Source organism: Ambystoma mexicanum, chromosome 5p (assembly GCF_040938575.1).
Source record: "Ambystoma mexicanum isolate Mex_15411 chromosome 5p, UKY_AmexF1_1, whole genome shotgun sequence".
Classification (NCBI taxonomy): Eukaryota; Metazoa; Chordata; class Amphibia; order Caudata; family Ambystomatidae; genus Ambystoma; species Ambystoma mexicanum.
Window position 1 is genome coordinate 194,359,239 of NC_090930.1, and position 18,568 is coordinate 194,377,806.

At 44.6% G+C, this 18,568-nt stretch overlaps 1 protein-coding gene across 2 annotated transcripts in view; it reads right to left on the reverse strand.

Annotated features, from left to right (window-relative positions):
* Positions 1 to 18,568, reverse strand: part of CHRDL1 (chordin like 1) — an 881,325-nt gene that overhangs the window by 605,899 nt on the left and 256,858 nt on the right. For both annotated transcript variants that reach the window (XM_069612612.1, XM_069612613.1), the window contains exon 2: positions 17,446 to 17,558. In XM_069612612.1, the coding sequence (XP_069468713.1) occupies positions 17,446 to 17,558 (113 nt within the window). The remainder of the gene's footprint in view (positions 1 to 17,445; positions 17,559 to 18,568) is intronic.

The window sequence follows — 18,568 nt, forward strand, 5'->3', positions numbered from 1 at the left end:
ACCCCTTCTTTCATGTGGAGATGAGCTAAGACTGGTTAAGACTGGTTCTACTTAACTTCTCTTCCACTCCTGTAAGTAAGTAAGTATAACTAGAGGTGCATGAAAGCATGTGGGTACCCCAGTCCCAACGAAACATCAAACCTTGTATTCCCCAACCATCACCAAGAAAGATATCCTAACGGGTCTGAGAAAGCAGAGGAAGAGACACCACCCATGTATCTTCTCCTTTTCTGTAATGTACTGGAATCATCATGGCAGGAGCTAGACGTTCTGATAAACTTCTATCCCCCTAGGCAAAGAGAATGCCAATGCCCTTCCATAGAGACATCTCTCAGGGATTTGCCAAAAATAGAGGTTTTGCATATGAGTAGTGAACATTTACTTTATTTTACTTTAATTGATTCATACCGCGCAACCAGGGACCCGTGGGCTAAAGGGCGCACATTAATCAACAAAGACTGACGAACATGACCATAGACAAAAAACAGAGAGCCTATTGAGAAGCAGTCCAGCCAGAAGGAAGTTTAGGGAAATAGCAGATTTTTTTGTTTTTTTCGGAAAATCTCAGTAGACTTTATTTCTCTGAGATCGGGCAGAAGGGCATTCCATGCTCTTGGAGCCGCATTCTGAAAAGCTCCTTTCTTAGCTTTGTTGGTGTTACATGTAGAAGCTAACTGATTGGAATTATTAGATCTGAGAAATCTCCTGTTTGTTTTCTCTGTAAGAAAATCATGCAGGTAAGAAGGCATTTTATCCATGCAACAATTGAGTGTTATCAGCAGATGGCGATACAATAGTCTCGATTGTACTGGAATCCAGTGCAGACTCCGTCTGGCCTCCTAGATATGGTCTCTCCAAGCGAGACCGATGACCACTCGAACCGTACTGTTTTGTATCACCTGCAAGCAAGCAGTTACAGTCCAACTTTGTGATGTTGTGCAACAGACTGCAGCCATAATCAATTTTGGATCCCATTATGGCCCTTGCAATAGTCTCTGCATTAGTTTGCGTAATGAATGGGCGAAGATGGGATAATAGTTTGATATAATAAGCTGAAGCAGAAACTAGGCTGCTAACATGGGCCTTCATGTTCAAGTGCTGGTCGAGGAAAATGCTGAGAGTCTTAACCTTCTTTTGTGTGGGAATATTTGTGTCTTCAATGAAAAAGGTCTCAACGTCAAGTCCTAATTTCCTTACCATATTAGGAGTGCCACCATAAGTTCCGTCTTATCTCTATTCTGGGCAAGACCGTTCTGCAACATCTATTTTTGGATGAGAGTTTACACTTTATTAAGATGGAGTTTATCATTATTGTGTGAACCTGTCAGAGGGATGACACATTGGGTGTCATCAGCGTAGTTTGTAAAGGCCACACCACTGTGTTCTAAGAGATCAAAGAAAGGGACCATGAAAATATTGTAAAGGGAAGGAGAAATGCAGGGACCCAGGGAGACACCATATTCAAGAATCATAGGGGGAGCTTCTGCTTCACCGCAATAATCTCGACATTCCCTATTGCTAAGAAATGATGAGATCCCTAGGGCCGCTTCACCTAAGAAATTAGCAATGTCCTTCAACCAGGTGATCAAGATGGAGTGATCCTCTAGGTCGTAGGCCGCAGAGAGATCCAACAACATCAGGGGAGACAGTTTTCCATTATCCATGCGATCCAAGAGTCTAGACTTCAGCTCCAGTAGAGCTGTCTCGGTTCCATAACCTTGTCGAAAGTCTGACTGATATTTATTGAGAATAGGATATTTGTTAAGCCGGCCAGAAATTTGGATATAGGCCACATGGTCCAAAATCTTTAGCAGAAAAGGTGCATTAGTAATAGGTCTATAATTTAAGGGCATTTTAGGACATAATCCTGTTTTTTGTAGGAAAGGGGTTATCCTGACCTTTTTTATCCCCAAGGGCACTGAGCTTTCTGCGAAAGAGGCATTCACAAATTTACAGATAGAATCCAACAGGATAAATGAACAGGATTTAATGATCACCGCTGAGCTTTCGATTGCCCTTAAATTTAGTGGATTTCAAATGATTGATGATGCTGGCTAATTATGGTGCTGTTATGGGGCAAACTCTAAATTGCTGTATTAGAGAGCTATCAACATTACCAGCTAAGACCCTAACTTCCACCTGCTTAGCTTGTTCAGAATTTTTCTAGAGCATTGTCCACCTTGATTTTATCAAGTTTTCCTAGCATGGCTTTTTGAATAGATGAACACCATGCATCATCCTTTTTCACAGTGCCAGTATCCTGAATATGTGGGGTTTCCTGCTCGTTTAAAGAGCTCCTTCACCTCCGACTGTGAATTCTGAATTCTACTGTTAAGAGTATTATTCTTGGCATCAGTGGCTGATAGTTTATACTCTTTAGCTGCCACTGTGGATGCTGACAAAGTCTGAAAAGTGTGATTAGATTTCCATGCATAGAAGTGTTTAAGTTTATAGGCTTTACATTTCTTAATCTCTGGAGAAAACCATGCATTATTGTTTCGTGTTTCTTCTAAGAAATTTCTTTCTTAAAGGTGCAAGGGTCTTAGAGATGTTCTCAAATGAGAGAGAAAGAAGGTTTGACAGATCCTCAGCTGAATCCAATTTCCATATGTTTGCTGTAGCCTGAGTGAGCAGACATTCAATCTGCTCTCATGTCAGATTTTTCATGTTTCTGATCATTATCTCATCATTGTGCAAGCCCCTTGATTTTAAAGAGAATTCACTAAGGACCATGAAGTGAACCAAGTGAACCTGTCTCAAACATTGTAGGGGTTAACAGGGATGAACATTTGGAAAACCTAGAAGAGGAGATACCATGGAAGTCCCATATTGAGAATAGCAACATCTCAGATTTTTTTATTTAGCCACCTGAAAAAAATATATTCTACTACTTCATTAGAGGAAGTTGAATCCCTCCCTCTAGAATGATATTATTTCTATGGAGACTGGAACCATGGTATAGTTCTGTTCGGTAAATCAAAAAGAGGAGTTGATGGAAGATCAGGAAAAAGAAAGAGCAAAATCCTTAGTGGAAGGGTTAGAACCCTCTTTCCAATCCCTAGTGAAGGAAGGTGACATGACCAACCCCGACTTCCCTGAGGAAGAGAGGTTATATGCCCACACCCAGAAAGTAACATCTATTTGGAAAATCTAAGAGAAACAGACTCCTAAAACCTCAAACCATCCATGTTTCTCTTGTAGAAAAATTGGCCACCTCGCTAGATGTCGCCCTTTAAATAAATTACCAGAAAAATCTCCTCCACAATCACTTCCTTCAAAACCTTCAGCTAACGTTCCTTGGGCTGAAAGCCAGTCTCTTAGGGTAAGGGTATGTGAGAAACCTGAGGGTGTTCTCACTGGAAGAACCCGGGGATCCTGTGCTCAGGTGGCCATTGTTCAGGTGGCCACGGGAGGGCCATCGTGCTTGGATCCCGACCCTGGGGTGGACAAGTGATTACCTGTGCAAGGGGTTCTTGGGGACTGCGGAAGCAACACCCTCGCAGAGACGCGGTATACCCTTTTCTGCTATACACCCCTACCGACATCCCCTCTGTCTTTATGGGATATTGCCACCACAGAGCCATCCTACCCCAGTACTTCTCTTTAAGAAAAGGCAGGAGAAAACACCTGTATCCACAACAACACATCTGTTCCCCCCTTTCTGACAATAACCTTCCCTCCTCTTCAATGGAACACTACAAACCAAATAATCCCTGTTTTCTTGTTGACAAACCTTTAAATAATTATTGAGCTGACTTTCTTCCAAAATCTGCAACTTACAACATTTCCCATTCATCCTGTCCTTCAAATACTGTGAAGAAGAGGAAGCAATAAGGAGGAATGAGGATTAACCATAGGAATCCCTAGACCATTGAATCATATGTATGACCACAATTTTGTTCCGCTAACCAGGACAGGCGATGTCAGGCATTCCCTTACAACCAGGCACAGCTCAACCAAATCACCACTCCCCAAAACAGGTCCATCCCTGTTCCTCTAAAACCATTAAAGACCACATTGACACCCTTGCACCTGCCGTTGCAGATTTCTGCAACCTCTCCTTTTCCTTCTGGTTCATTCCCCTCCCCCCTGAAACACTCCCTTGTGCATCCTCTCCTCAAGAAACCCACAGCTGATACCTCCTGTCCAGCTAACTGTCGCCCTATTTCCATTACTCCCTTTTTGGGTAATCTCCTGGAAAAGCTTGCCATCTCTCATATTAACCTTCATTCTGACTCTGTCGGCTCTCTCCATGGCTACCAATCTGGCTTCAGAGCTGCCAGAAGTACGTTAACTGCTCTCCTGAACATCCGTGAAGACCTGCTCTCCAACATTGACTCTAACATTCCCTCTGTCCTTATCCTACTTGATCTCTCCTCCACCTTCGATACGGTCAACCACACCATCCTGCTCAATCGTCTCCATGACAACCTGGGTATCACTGATAAGGCTCTGGCTTGGATTATATCCTTTCTCTCTGATCGTCCCTCCCAGGTACAACTTGGGTCCTTCCTCTCCTCTATCTCCCTCTCTACCTGTGGTGTTCCCGAGGGGTCTAACCTCTCGTCCTGGCTGTTCAACCAATACTTGGCAACTCTTGCCTACTGCATTTCCATTTTTTGCTCTAAGTTCCAATGCTACACTGATGACACCCAACTCATTTTCAGGATTCCCTCTCCCACCTCCTCTCCCTCCCTCATCTCTGACTGTCTAATCGCCATTCAAAATTGGTGTGCCGCCAATGATCTCTGTTTAAATGCTAATACAACTGAGATCCTCCTCATTGGTACACCCTCTCCATCCTTTCCCCTCACTCTCTGGCCTGCCTCCCTTGGCCCTCCTCCTGCCCCTACCTGTGAAGCAAAGAACCTCGGGGTCATCTTTGACTCCACACTATCCTTCTCCTCACACAACTCTGAAGTCTCTAAAAAATCTAACTTCTTACTACACCTCCTCAGAGGTACCTTTCCCTTCCTCTCCTTCCCCCAGAAGCTCACTGTCTCCCAAGCTCTGATTCTCTCTAGGCTGGGCTACTGTAACAGCCTCTTTCTAAATCTACCTGGCTCCACTCTCTGCCCTTTACAACTAATCCAGAACAGGACTGCGAGACTTGTCCTTGGCCTCAAGCCCTGGGATCATATCTCTCCAGCTCTGAAATCCCCCCATTGGCTCCCAGTGGATGCAAGGATTAAATTTAAAACCCTTTGCATTGTCCACAAGGCTTTCTGGGGCCTGGGTCCAAAATACCTTCAACTATCCCTCTGTAAATACCTCCCCTCTAGAGCCCTTCGCTCCTCTACCTCTAACTCCCTCAGGGTCAGCCGTTTATCAAAGAAACGAGCTGGGGGCAGATCTCTATCTTCAGCCGGGGCCTCCCCTTGGAACTGCCTACCTGCCACCCTGAAACTTGAGGAGAACCATCTACGGTTCCGGAAGCTCCTCAAGACATTCCTCTTCTCCTCTGCCTTTGCTACTCTCCTCCCCTGTTGATCTGCTTTCTCTCTCGGCACTGCCTCACCTGCCAACTGGGCCCTTCAGGCTCAGTTACCTGCCCACCCGGACCCCCTCTTGCACTGACTCACGGCCATCCCTGCACTGGGGCCTATATCTGTACCCATACAGTTCCCATACAGCGCAATATAAATAAAATATCATATCAAGTATAAAAGGCGGGGCAGGAAAGCACACTTTGAGTGAGTTGGGGTTGCTGGAAGATGCACGAAGCCAGAGGAACACCAGAAGAGCCGCAGAGACCCTGGGAGAGCTGGAGGAGGAGAAAACCACCCTGACACTGGCCCTGTGCGTCCAGGAGAGACTCCACTGTGGAGAAGGGGTTGAACATCCAGAAGGCAAGACCAGGGGCAGCTGGGATTGCCGGCAATACCCACAGTAGGACTCCTCCCCTGGGCCAGTCAGGCAAACCCAGGTCTCTGAGGGTCAGCGAAAGATACCCTGACCCTACCACAATAACCCCTTTCGCTCCTGCAGCTCCCAACAGCCATATGCTGTTTTGGGGAGCTGAGAAGTGGGAGCAAAATCCTGACAGTGCATTCTGGGACTGGAAGTCCCAAAACCCTTTTTGAAGATTGTGAACTTTGTGAGAGGGGACCGAGCCTGGCAGAGGGAAACCTCGAGAATCTTGTGAGAGGGGTCCGAGCTCAACACAGGGAGACCCTGTGAACTTTGTGAGAGAAACTGCCACGTGGGTGCTCATTCAAAGGTCTCTGGCTGGTGCCCCCTCTCCTGAACCAGGAGACACAACGAGTACCAAGAGGCCACATGGAAGGCCGGTGTGAGGGTTCAAGGTGGTCATACAAGGGTCAATGAAAAAACCCCTTGTACAATCGATAGTCCTTGACACATTGTAGACGTTTTGACATGTTGTGGAGGCAGACGTGAACCCGACTGAGGAACGCCTGGCATACATTGTGATGAATGAACTGTGTGAAGCCTGACTGGGGGCTTTAGAGAAAGCCTGACTGGGGGCTGAGACTCGGACTTAGGTAAAAGGAAAAACCAAAGGGGAATAGAATGACTTTTTGTTGAAATGTATAACTGTGGCAAATGTGAACCTGATGGAGGATGCCAAGACAAAGGTAAGGGAAGGGAACCCCTGCATTCTGACGAGATTTAGGAATTGTGAACCGTGGAAAGTGTGAACCCGACTGAGGGAATTGTGAAAATGGCGTTTACGCCCGGCTGAGGGGAGCGCTGTGCAAACTGTGATATTGTGAAACACACACTTGCCATAGAAAATAACAGAGTGACCCAGAGAGACGTGATCGCCCTTCAGAAGCCTCTCTTTAAATTGGCAAGTGCTTTGAGAGGCTAACGCTGAAAGTAGGATTGGAGCCTGGCTGAGAGGGATCCTAGGGTGAAGTGTAATTGCCCGATGTGAAGGTTATAAGAAGGAACTTTTGTTTTGTTGTTTTGGCATATCAGACCCTCTGAAGCAAGAGACTTTGTATGACAAGAGACTTGTGCACAGAAGGCCCTGATATAGAGAAAAGGAACTGTAAACTTGTGACAGAGAAGCCCAAGAGTGTGCTGTGCTCAACAGTCCCGCCTTGTCCCGTGCAAAAACCATGGGGAAGGGAGACGCCAGCCATAACATCCTGACTTATCATTTTGTGAACACTTCTTTCTTTTCTTGTGAACATTATCCCACACTATTTGTCGATTGGAAATATTTTTTATTTGAATAGACTCTACTAGGACTGTATTATTTTATGGTCGTAGCTTGCTCTCATCTTAGATTTAGGCGTTTATTTCACCCATTTTAAAGTTTAATAAACACCCTTGAACTGTGCTCACTTGTCTTACTTTGTCTTACTTCTGTCTTACTTTGATACCATGCCTGCACAAATACTAATAATTAACAAATAATTGAACATAAAAAACGCAATTATAGAACATACAGCCTGAACCTCTGGCCCTCTGTAGTCTACCCACCCTCCCATCAGCTCCCCATACAAACAATAAGCTCTCAGTGTTATGGTGACATGCCTTTAGGACACACACAGTAACAATGTATGTCTCCAAATACCAAGTCAATGCCTCTGCCACTTCACTCATTCAAATTTTAACCATCAGCCCTCCAAAATACAAGTTGTTTCTCTGTTTGCGATGCTGTCAGCAATGGCTGGGGTGGATATAGTAAATGTGAAGCTGACAACGTGACTCTCACCCAAATAGAGGAATGAGAATGCAGAGCGAAAGAGAAAGAGGGAGAAAGCGGGAGGGACAGAGACAGAGAAAGAAAGAGCATGCAGAGAGAAAGAGAGGGAGAGTACTAGACCATCTTATGATGTGCCAGTTACCGCGAGTTTGAAATAATCCACTTATAGAGCTTAGCCATCCAATTTGATGTCATTAATTTATTTGTTTTGAGCTTTCCCAGTCCTTCATTGTTTTACCAAATATTGATTTTATAGCATTGGAAATCCAAGGTGCTTCTTTTCAGCCCTCACTGTTCCCAGATAAGACAAAGCCCAGCTTTAAGTGATGTAAATACTAACTCAGTAGGCCTTCACAATTGAATCAAACATATCATAACCACCAAAGACTATTAGATAGCTACACCTAGGGAGGGAGCAGTGGTAAGGTATAGGTAAGGCTTTAGCGGGCAAAACCGTCATAATAGTAATTATTGTTGTTTAATTGCTCGATCCTAATTTAAGGCCTTAGGTAAAGAGGAGCACCACGAATTAGTTTTCCTTAGAGTCTTTACACTTGGGACCTGGCAGTGACCATGAGCTCCCATCACCTCTATACTTAGACAAACTCGACTTAGAACTTTGTTCAATGTGAAGAGGTTTAGGACAATTAGTGAAGAAATTAATATTGTAATGTCCATGGTGGACACTTCTGTAGTCTACGCATTCGCTTGATATTTGGCCCAGCCGTGGAAGAGGAAGGCTTGTTGTGGAGGAGAGTGCAAACATTGCAACATAAGTGATATCCCTAAATATCTCTGATCTGGATTGTATGAAATTATGTTCCTCTATCTGTTGCATATTTGTAACTTATTATGATTTCATGATATGCATCTAATTTAAAAATGTTTGTTTTTATTGTTTTCTGTTTTTCCAATAAAATGTGTAATATACTTCAATGTAAAGTTATCTTACATAGTAGCCTTCTGCCATTTTTGTTGGCGGTAGTTAGTGGGATAGTGGGAGAGGCAGATGCAAAATGGGTGGTGTTGATGGGAGCAGTTCTGAATTACTCAATTCCTGAGTGCTTCTAGGGGTTTGCGGTGACACTTGGAAATATGTAATTTGAAGGGTAGATCCCAAAATTTGATAGACTAAAGCTCTTTGAATTTGGGCGAGCAGCTGATATGGGGATGGGTAAAATAAGGCTAAAGAGGGGAGCCTATTCATACTTCAATTAATGTTGATGTGGTCACTGATAGGCCTTGATATGCCTGTGGTAGCCGTGTGTGGGGAATTGATGTACAGAGTGTAAGGTGTTGGGAGGTTTTAGAGAGGAGTCAGTTGCGAACAAAGGGTTTTGACAAATAAAGGGTTTCATGTAGAATGGGTGAGGTATTTAGCATCGTTTGGGTTTGAAAAGATTAGTGACTTCTGGGGACATGAGTGGGGTGGTTTGAAAAAAGTTGAGATAATTGTTTTGATATTTATTCTGGGTGAGTTTGTTTTCCATTAGTCTTGGTCAAAGAGTGATGTTCCTGGTATGTTAATAATATTTTAGGGTGTACCATCCATTGGGATTAAGAGTGTGAGTGGTTTAGGTCTTGGTGCTGATGTCAATTCAGTAGATTTTGGTGCTGGTCTCATTCTGGTGTTAGTTGAATAGCCAGGTTTAGTTGTGTGTTATTTCCTAATGGCTAGGTGGTCTTCTTCTATAGACATCTATCTGTGCACAGCGTTTGAGAGTTTACTTGCTAGGAAGGAGAAGGAAGATAGTCAATGACATTTCTGGTTCAAGCTTGAGCTTGACAGTTACCGGGGCATCATTGATGGATAGAAGTCTTCTTAATGGTTGTCTGTGTGTCAATTTCCTTATGATGTACTCAGGGTCACTAGCATAAAATGCAAAGTTGGTGATGCATAGATTTTTGAAGTGACTTCACCTTATGATTAGGAGCCAGTGGAGTATACAGAGGAATGGTGTGATGTATTTATAGCTTTTCAGCCTTAGAAGTAGTTTGGCTGACATCTTTTGGACTCTTGGTAGTTTGCTGTGTAGATATTATAGCAGTCCATTGTAAAGACTGTTGGCATAGTCTTACATTGATAGTATGAGTATAATAACTGTCATGCTAAGGTATGTGAAGGCCAGATAGGGAATGAAGTGTTAGATAGTACTGTGTTGGAAGAAGCATTTTCTTAAAAGGGCTTTAACCTGCGCTTTCAATGTAATTATTAGGCTTTAGGATTTTAGTAAACCCAATTTACTCCGACTTCTGCCCCCAGAAAAAATGTTTCCTTTTAAGGGTTTATATGAAAATGTTCAAAGAAAGTGAACAGATGGCAGCACTGACATTGCTGCACATGGATTGCTGCATTAAATTGAAAATGAAAAGCAAGGTCAGCAATGCCACTCGTGGACATTTTCATTTCCATCATTTTATTCAATTTATAAACTGCTTTTCGCCAAAAGCGCTGAACACAAATTATCAAAAAAGCGGTACAACCACATGATAAAGCAAAATATAAAGAGATGGAGCAGAGCAAAGAACAAGAGGAAGAGTTAGTTCCAGTGCTTAGGAGCTACAAAAGCAAAGGAACAGAAACGGGAAGAGGCCTACAGAGGTTTAGAAACAGTAAGAAGAAATGCATTCTGTGATATGAGAGAGTGAGACAGAACACAGAATGAGACTAACGAGGAAAGATAAGTAGGAGCCAGACCATGGGTACATTTAAAGACAATTGAGAGAAAATGATAAAGGAGGTGTGATTGAAAAGGCAGCAACAAGGTTGTCATAGTTTGTCACTGTATGCTAATGAAATTAAATTAAATGATATTTTATTTATATCGCGCTCGTACACAAGTGTTTCAGAGTGCGACCAGGCAAAGGGAAGGGAACAAGGGAGAACAACAACAAAAGTAAAAAACAGCAATCTTACTAAGCCCAGTGACATTAAGAGTGCACAAGTGCATGGAAAAGGGAAAATGGGAGAAAGTGCATGGGAGGGGGGAGAAATGGAAGGTTCAGAACAGAGGAGAGAACAGAATAAATACTAAGGGCCTCATTACAACTTTTGTGGAATGGGTTAACAGGCTTCGCTAATGGAGGCGGAACCGTTAAACCCATTCCGCAAAATTACGAGGTCCCCTCGTGGGACCCGGTAAGGACTTCAGGTAAAACCAGGCGTTCTTACCGGGTCCCGCGATTGGACCACGGAGCTAACAACGGGCCGGTCGTAATCGGCCCGTTGTTAGCTCCCTGCACCCATTCGCATTGAGCCCTATGGGGGCTCAAATAGGAATGCGGAAGGTCCGGGCCCGGGTTCCCTGAGGGAGGAATTACCGGGCCCTTCAAACTCGGAATGGCCCGGTAATTCCCCATTCAGGGAACCCAGACCAGGACCCGGTTTTGGAGGCAGCCATGCCGCCAATAGCGGCATGGCTACCGCCAAAGCCGTAATGAGGCCCTAAGTAAAGGCAAAGGTGTTGAAGCAAATCTGGGGATTCAGTGTGAAATGTATGTGATCAGCTAGACCAAATTTGTCATAGCCTTAGCTGTATTCTAGAGTGAATGGAGAGCCGTGCCTGTGGGAAAAGTCCACTGAAGTGGTGTGTTTATGCATGCCTTAAATGCAGATGGAATTTATCCTTGATGTCCCTGTGACAGCTCTTTCTGACACTATGAGCCAGTTACACTAGGTCTCCCCGGATGATAGGCTGGTTGTCCGAGAGTAGGGGTAGAATGCTACCATGGAAAAGGAATAGGCTAACGGGATCCTTTGAGTGCAATAGGCAAGTAACTTAAATAGACATAGCTACTGCCTGTCTTCCACATTCTGAAGAAGCGAACCAAGTGATCTGATAAGCGCGATGTTAAGGGATACTTGCATGTAACCACTGTGCATTTGAACGGTTAATCTAAGCAGTTATAAGTGCAAAGCGGGGTGCTAGCAAGTGCTAGTAAGTGACTTGCAGCATCATGGGTGGGCTGAAACCTTATAGGAGTAGTGCTCTAAAGTGGAGCCACATCTGTTAATTAGATGCAGTTTCAGGCCCCCCACATGTCATGGCCCTGCCATATGGCATGTGATTGTTGGTATTTTAAGGGTCTCACCTATGACCTATGATACATTTCCCATCTCCAAAAGCATCTGTCTAAGTATGTCATGTTTTTGTCTGCAAAACAAACTTAGCGCCTCACCATTCCTACCCCCAGTATCCATCTGAGTGCATGTAATGTCCTATACACACATTCAGCTGGGCACACTTCCTTTCTACCACCAATGAACCTATGAATCAAGCATTCTGAGTGCTTGGGCAAGCCCCTTTGATAATTAGGCAGGGCAATCCTTTTAAGTATGTAACATATCCTATCTAAATAATTCAACTCAGCAAGCTTCATTTGCTACCTCCAGTGATCAATCTAATAGAGCATTCTGAGTGATTATGGGCAAGCCCCCTTTGATATTAGACAGGACAGGATCTGCCAGTGCATGAATTAAGAAATAAGAGCAGAGAGAGGGACAGTACAAAGAGAAAAGAGTAGCGGACCAAGTACAGAGGCTTGAGGGGCACCATATAGAAGAGAAATGAGGAAAAGGAGTATCCAGCCCAAGTTACAGAGTGGGACCGTTGAGAAAGATAGGAACTAAACCATTCAAGAAAAGACCCAGAAATACCCAGAGAGTGATCAACAGTATTGAAGGCCACAGAAAGATCAAGAAGGATGAGAATATAAGAAAGCTTATCGTGGCGAGCGGACAGAAGGGAGTTCGATACATGTAAGAAAACAGTCTCTGTGGAGGGAGAGGAACAAAAAACGGATTGAAGAGGTGGAAAAAGAGAGTGAAGATTTAGATAACGATTTACCTTAACGTTAGCGGCCCACTCGAGAATTTTAGAAAGGAATGGCAGAAGCAGGATAGACCGAAAGTTGGCAGGAATACATGGGTCAAGAGTAGTTTTTTTCAGAATAGGAAGAATAAGTGCATGCTTGAAAACAGTCAGAAAACAGAAGTTTGCGAAATAGGCCATATTATATATTCTCATTAATAATTATTTATTGTGTGTACTTTTAAATGTAGCAATACTGAGTTAATTATTGCATTACAGAAGCTACAAGGATGAAAAACACCACTTGGCTACAAGTCTGTCAGGGGGAATCCAAATGACATACTTGATGAGATGGTGCCTTGTATTTCTATAAGCCTCCATCAAAAACTAGAGTCTCTTCAAGTTTTATTAGGGAAATGTATGAAGAAAAGTCACTTCTATTTCCATAATGCAATCTTTTCTGGAAAATGTCATTGTTCTGTTGAAGAATATCAGAGTTATGTCTGCCTTTTGTAACATTTAGTAAATATGGAAACTTCATTGCAATCCTTGGGTTGAGAAGCTTAGTTACCCACAAGTGTTTTTTGAAACAAAAGTTGTTCAGTTCTTTGTACTTCATGAGGCTTTGAAGATGAATATACAGATTAAACTGCCCTGTCCTGCAGGCCCCTTCCCCTCTACTGTGCACCATGATTTCTTACCTGTGGGTAGTTCATGTGTTAGGATTCACTGCAAAACTAATTTAAGCTGCCATTTTGCCCAATGTCAGGCAACTGTAGCCTATCAAGTCCTTATTTCATGCTTTACTTTTGTGTGTAGCTCTCCTTTCTATTATAACTGCAAGAATACAGTCCAAGAATGAAAAGAGAGGACAAGCGCCTTTGTCAGGATAATCAGTGATGTTTTCATGCATAATATTCATGCAGTAATAAAATATTCATTTTTGACTGCGGTGGAAATACATAGTTGCCTAGGATGTTTTGAGAGAAACATTGGTTGAGCACTGATAAACACAGCTTTTTAAAATGTGTGAAAACCAAGGAAAAATACCACCACGATTAACACTGCAAAGATGTTCACCATCCATTGTGATTCCAAGGTTCATCACATTTGAAGAGGGCAGTGCTAAGTGGCTCGAGTTGAATGGGAAGAAAACGGATGTATTGGTGGTGGGACCCTCTCTGCTTCTTCCATATGGACTTCTGACTTCTGGCCACACTCTTTAGGCTCTGTCCCCATGTCCTTCTTTAGTGAAGGACATGGGGGTTACTATTTCTTCTACACTTTCTATGGAGCACAAGGGCGGCGCAGTCTGCCCATGTGGCTACTTCTAGCTCAAACTGTTCCAGAATGTTCTTCCACTCATTCCGGTTCAGTTTAGGGCACCAGTGGTAGCAGCGTTGGTTACCTCCTCCATTGATTATTGTAAATCGTTATTCATAGCTCAGCCTTTCCATCTTTTCGGCACCTTCAGGTACTGACATTTTCAGTCACGCGCCTTGCCCCCTCTACACTGCGCTTTGCCCCCGTCTCCCCTGTGTTACACCATCTTCACTGGCTACCTACTGGTCAGCCAGCATGTTCAATTTAAGGCTGCTTGTCTGGTCCATCAGGTAGAGTACCTGCCGGCCAAATGTTGCCTATATTTGCCGGGGCAATCGCTTCGATCTGCAGACGCCTGCCTTCTCTGTGCATAGGGTCAGGCTCAACCGGACTGGGGGGTCGAGCTTTTTCAGTGGCTGCTGCTGTTCTTTGGAACTCTCTTCCCCGTTTTCTGTGATGAACGCCCAACCATCTTGCCTTTCATTGGGCCTTAAAAACCTATCCATTCTAAATTAGGTCCCATTAACGCCAGTCTATTGAGCAGTGCCAAGATACCTCTGTGGTGAACGTGCGCTTTAAAAAATAAATGGACATAACATAAGTGCCCATTTTAAATCGAGCTAGTGGATTTGGTGTGGGGTATTGTGATGTTGCACCACACGTCAGAAACTCTGATTTTGATGCATTGAACTTAAGTCTGTTTGAAGTCTTGCAAGAGTTGTACATGTGCAAGTCACATGCTGAGGTCTGGGGTAATAGACGTGCATACTTGAACCATGTGAGGACTCAGTTGTTGATTAGATCCAACACTGGTCATGTATATCCTGCAGAGAAGAGGCGAGAGACAGGTTCCTTAGAGTACTCCACATGTCAGGTTGTGTGTGACTGGAAACGTGCCATAAATGTTGGTTCTAGTTACCTGCCCAATCATGAGGTGATGCAGCGTAGGGCAATTCTCTTTCCTCTGATGTCCTCTGTTCTTTTTAGTAGTAGATTTATTGGTCGATATAGAATTGCCCAGTGGAGTTACTTATTGTCCCCCACTACACTTCTGGGCATGAGGTGCAGGTGAGGGGTCAGTTGAAAGACACATAATAATACTATCAGCACATGGATGGGCACAGGAAATAGTTCTGGCACGTCCTTTCTGAGTTCCCTCAGTCCCCTAATTATTAGCCTGCAGTGGGCTAAATAACCCATCAGATTTCTTGTACTGAAGTACCAGCTAACAGTACTTGTAAGCACCCAGTTCATTACACAGCAAACTGAGTAATATCTGTGTGATTACTAGTACTGGCAGCTCATGCTTCCTTGTGAGAAATCTGATTGGTTGTTTAGCCCACCGCAGGCTCTCCAATCTTGTACCTAACACCCCTTGCGTCCTCATCCTGATTGATCTCTCTTCTGCCTCTGACACTGTCAACCATGCCATCCTGCTCAACCGTCTCCATGATAACCTGGGTATCACCGGTCAAGCTCTGGCGTGGCTGACTTCTTTCCTCTGTGACTGACCCTCTCAGGTCCAACTTGGGTCCTTCCTCTCCGCTATCTTTTTCTCTACCTATGGTGTCCCCGAGGGGTCTAACCTCTCTCCCTGGCTTTTCAACCAATACCTGGCACTCCTGGCCCACCACATCGCCGCTCTCTGCACCAACTTTCAGTGTTATGCGAATGACACCCAGCTCATCTTCGGTCTACCCTCTGCCGCCTCCTCCTCTACTTCCCTCATCTCTGACTGTCTGTCTACTATCCAGGAGTGGTGTGCCGCCAATGACCTCTGCCTTAATGCCAGTAAAACTGAGATTCTCCTCATTGGCACACACGCTCCCTCCTTTCCTCTAGCTTTCTGGCTGGCCTCTCTTAGCCCTCTTCCTGCTCCCACCTGCAAGGCTAAAAACTGTGGGGTCATCTTTGACTCTACACTATCCTTCTCTCCTCACATCTCTGATGTCTCTAAGAAGTCACACTATCAACTGCACCTCCTCAGAGGTATTCTTTCTTTCCTCTCCTTTCCACAGAAGCTCACTGCCTCCAGAGCTCTGGTTCTCTCTAGGCTGGACTATTGCAACAGCCTCTTTCTAAGTCTGCCTGCTTCTACTCTCTGCCCTCTGCAACTTATCCAGAACAGGACTGCGAGACTTGTCCTTGGCCTCAAGCCCAGGGATTGTATCTCTCCAGGACTGATATCTATGCACTGGCTCCCTGTGGCTGCTAGGATTAAGTTCAAAACCCTCTGCATGGTCCACAAGGCCTTCTGGGGCCTGGGACCGCAATGCCTTCAACTCTCTGTTCCTAAATACCTTCCTTCTCAAGCTCTTCACTCATCTGCCACAAACCCCCTCAGGGCCAGTCGCTTCTCCAAGCAACGAGTTGGTGGTAGATCTCTTTCATCGGCTGGGGCCTCCCTCTAGAACAGTCTCCCCACCTCCCTGAAACTTGAGGAGAATCATCTTCGGTTCTGGAAGCACCTAAAAACCTTTCTCTTTGCTTCTGCTTTTTTCTCCTCCTCTCCCTTGCTGACTTCCTGGCTGACACTGACTTTGCACTGGTTGCCTGGTCGCCCTCTGATCTCGGGCCCAGGTCCCCTCCCCCGTAAGTTGCAATCCTGCACTGCCCTCCTGGCAACCCCGCACTTGGGGACTGTTTTCTGTATCCCTATAGTCCCACTATCAGCACTTGACACCTGATGTCTGCACTTACCCTTGCACGTGCCACCTGCTGCCTGTACTTTTACTTATTGTTTATTTATTCTATTATCCCATGTACTTTACTGTCCCCTCCCCTTTACCCCCCCGTACTTTTCCACTTCCCCCTTCCCATGCACTTGCGTGATCTGAATGACACCTGGCCTAGTAGGATCGTTGTCTGTCTTCCCCCTGTTCCCATCCCTTGCTTTGTCGCGCCTTGAAACACCTGTGTATAGGCGCGTTAAAAATGCCATATCATATCATATCATAACATGTGTTAATAGGAAATATGACATGTCTTTAAGTATGAGTTATTCAGTGGAGTGTGTATAAGGAAGCAGCGATATGAATGTTGGCAGAAAAGAAGGTACCGTGGGTATATTTTGAATCTTTCATCAAAATGATTGCAATGTGCCCAGTTACTTAATGTGCACTAGGAACAAGCGCTGGGAAAATGCAGGCCACTATTGTGTGTGCCATGTGCCCCATAGACTAGTCCGAGTCACAACGCGAGACAGAAGTGTCTTTGCTGCCATTTTCCCACACAGTCCTTGAGCAGACATCCACCAATGGAAAGCAAGAGTGCTTACGACCTGTGAGCATTGAGTCAGGGTTAAGACTTCCTTGAGCGTTACTGCATGTAGCAAGGAATGGCTTGCAAAGAAAGCTGAATGGACAGTGAAATGATATTGCGAATAATCAATGTTCGCCACAATGTTAGCATCATCAGCGTAGATTTAGAAAGCAACTGTGAATGATGTCATGAGCTTAGCAACTAAAGGCTGAACAGGTGATATTGCTGTTGCTTTTTGCAGCATAATTCATTAACAGATGAACATGAAATTCTGAAATGCATCTCGCTATAGATGCATTCGTATTTGTCACAATCCTGTTAGCACCTGAAATGCAGCATGTGCAATGTTGCAAACACAGAGATGTACAGTACCTCTGAGCAGAGACAGTTGACACAGTACACCAATCCGTAGGGCTCCAGGTAGGGGTGCCATCTCTCTCCGGCACGGTAGCGCTTGTCTTGAAACACACAGTACGTTTCAGAATCTGCAGGAATAATGTAGAACACAGACAAGTGAATCATTCAGGTGTACCTGCTGCTGGGCACCTATTTCATCTGGCAAGCATCAGGCATCGGGCGCCACATGTAGGTTAGCAGAGCACTGCTCTGAACCACTGGTCTGAACCAGTGCCAGGACAGTATAACAATCTTGGGTAGCACCATGTGCTACTTCAAAATGGCAGGAAGGAAGAAAGAACGTGTTCATAGCAAGTGTGATCCTGGATGTTGGTGTAATAAAGAAAAGGATGTTTTTTTTTTACAGAATAGGTGGTAGGGAAAGCCAAAGTATGGAAAGAATGTGAAAGGTGATGTGGTGCCGATGAAGAAAGAGGTGATGTGGGTGCTGAGGTACGCGGGCACAACGAGCCTGTGGCTGTCATGGGTAGGCATGTTGAAGGAAGCGGATATATCTTGAGTTACGAACGTTGTCAGATCTTGTGTTATGAGGGTGGATGTGATCTGAGTATGCTGACTGCTGGCTAGGAGATACGGTTTGACACTCTGGTCACTCTTTCCTCGCCCGCCCCATCCACTACATCCTCATCTTCCTTACCCATCTCCCTTGTCTACTCACATAACTACCTTGTCTTGAGTATCAGGAACGCCCAAATCCTCTGCAAGAAAGCCTTCTTTCTTATTAACCACTTCAATTCCCATCAGATCAAACTCTCAGTTATGGGCACGACAGAAACCTTGATTCTTTCCCTCGTGCTCCCCGGCTCTCCAGAAAACGTGGTGCTACTGGTCTCAAAGTCAGTAAAAAACACACCACATCCCTTCCTCCGTCCGACTTCACTACCTCCTCCTTTGAGAACCTCTTGGTTCAACTACTCAGACCCACCCCTATTTCTGTACTCTTCATCTACCGGCCGCCTGTTTCTCTCCACCCCTAATTATTTGATTTTGATATCGAACTTGAAATGGTCCAGGCTGATGTCAAAGCCATGATAATGGGTGACCTTAACCTCTCCAACATGGCTAAGGCCCATCAGCT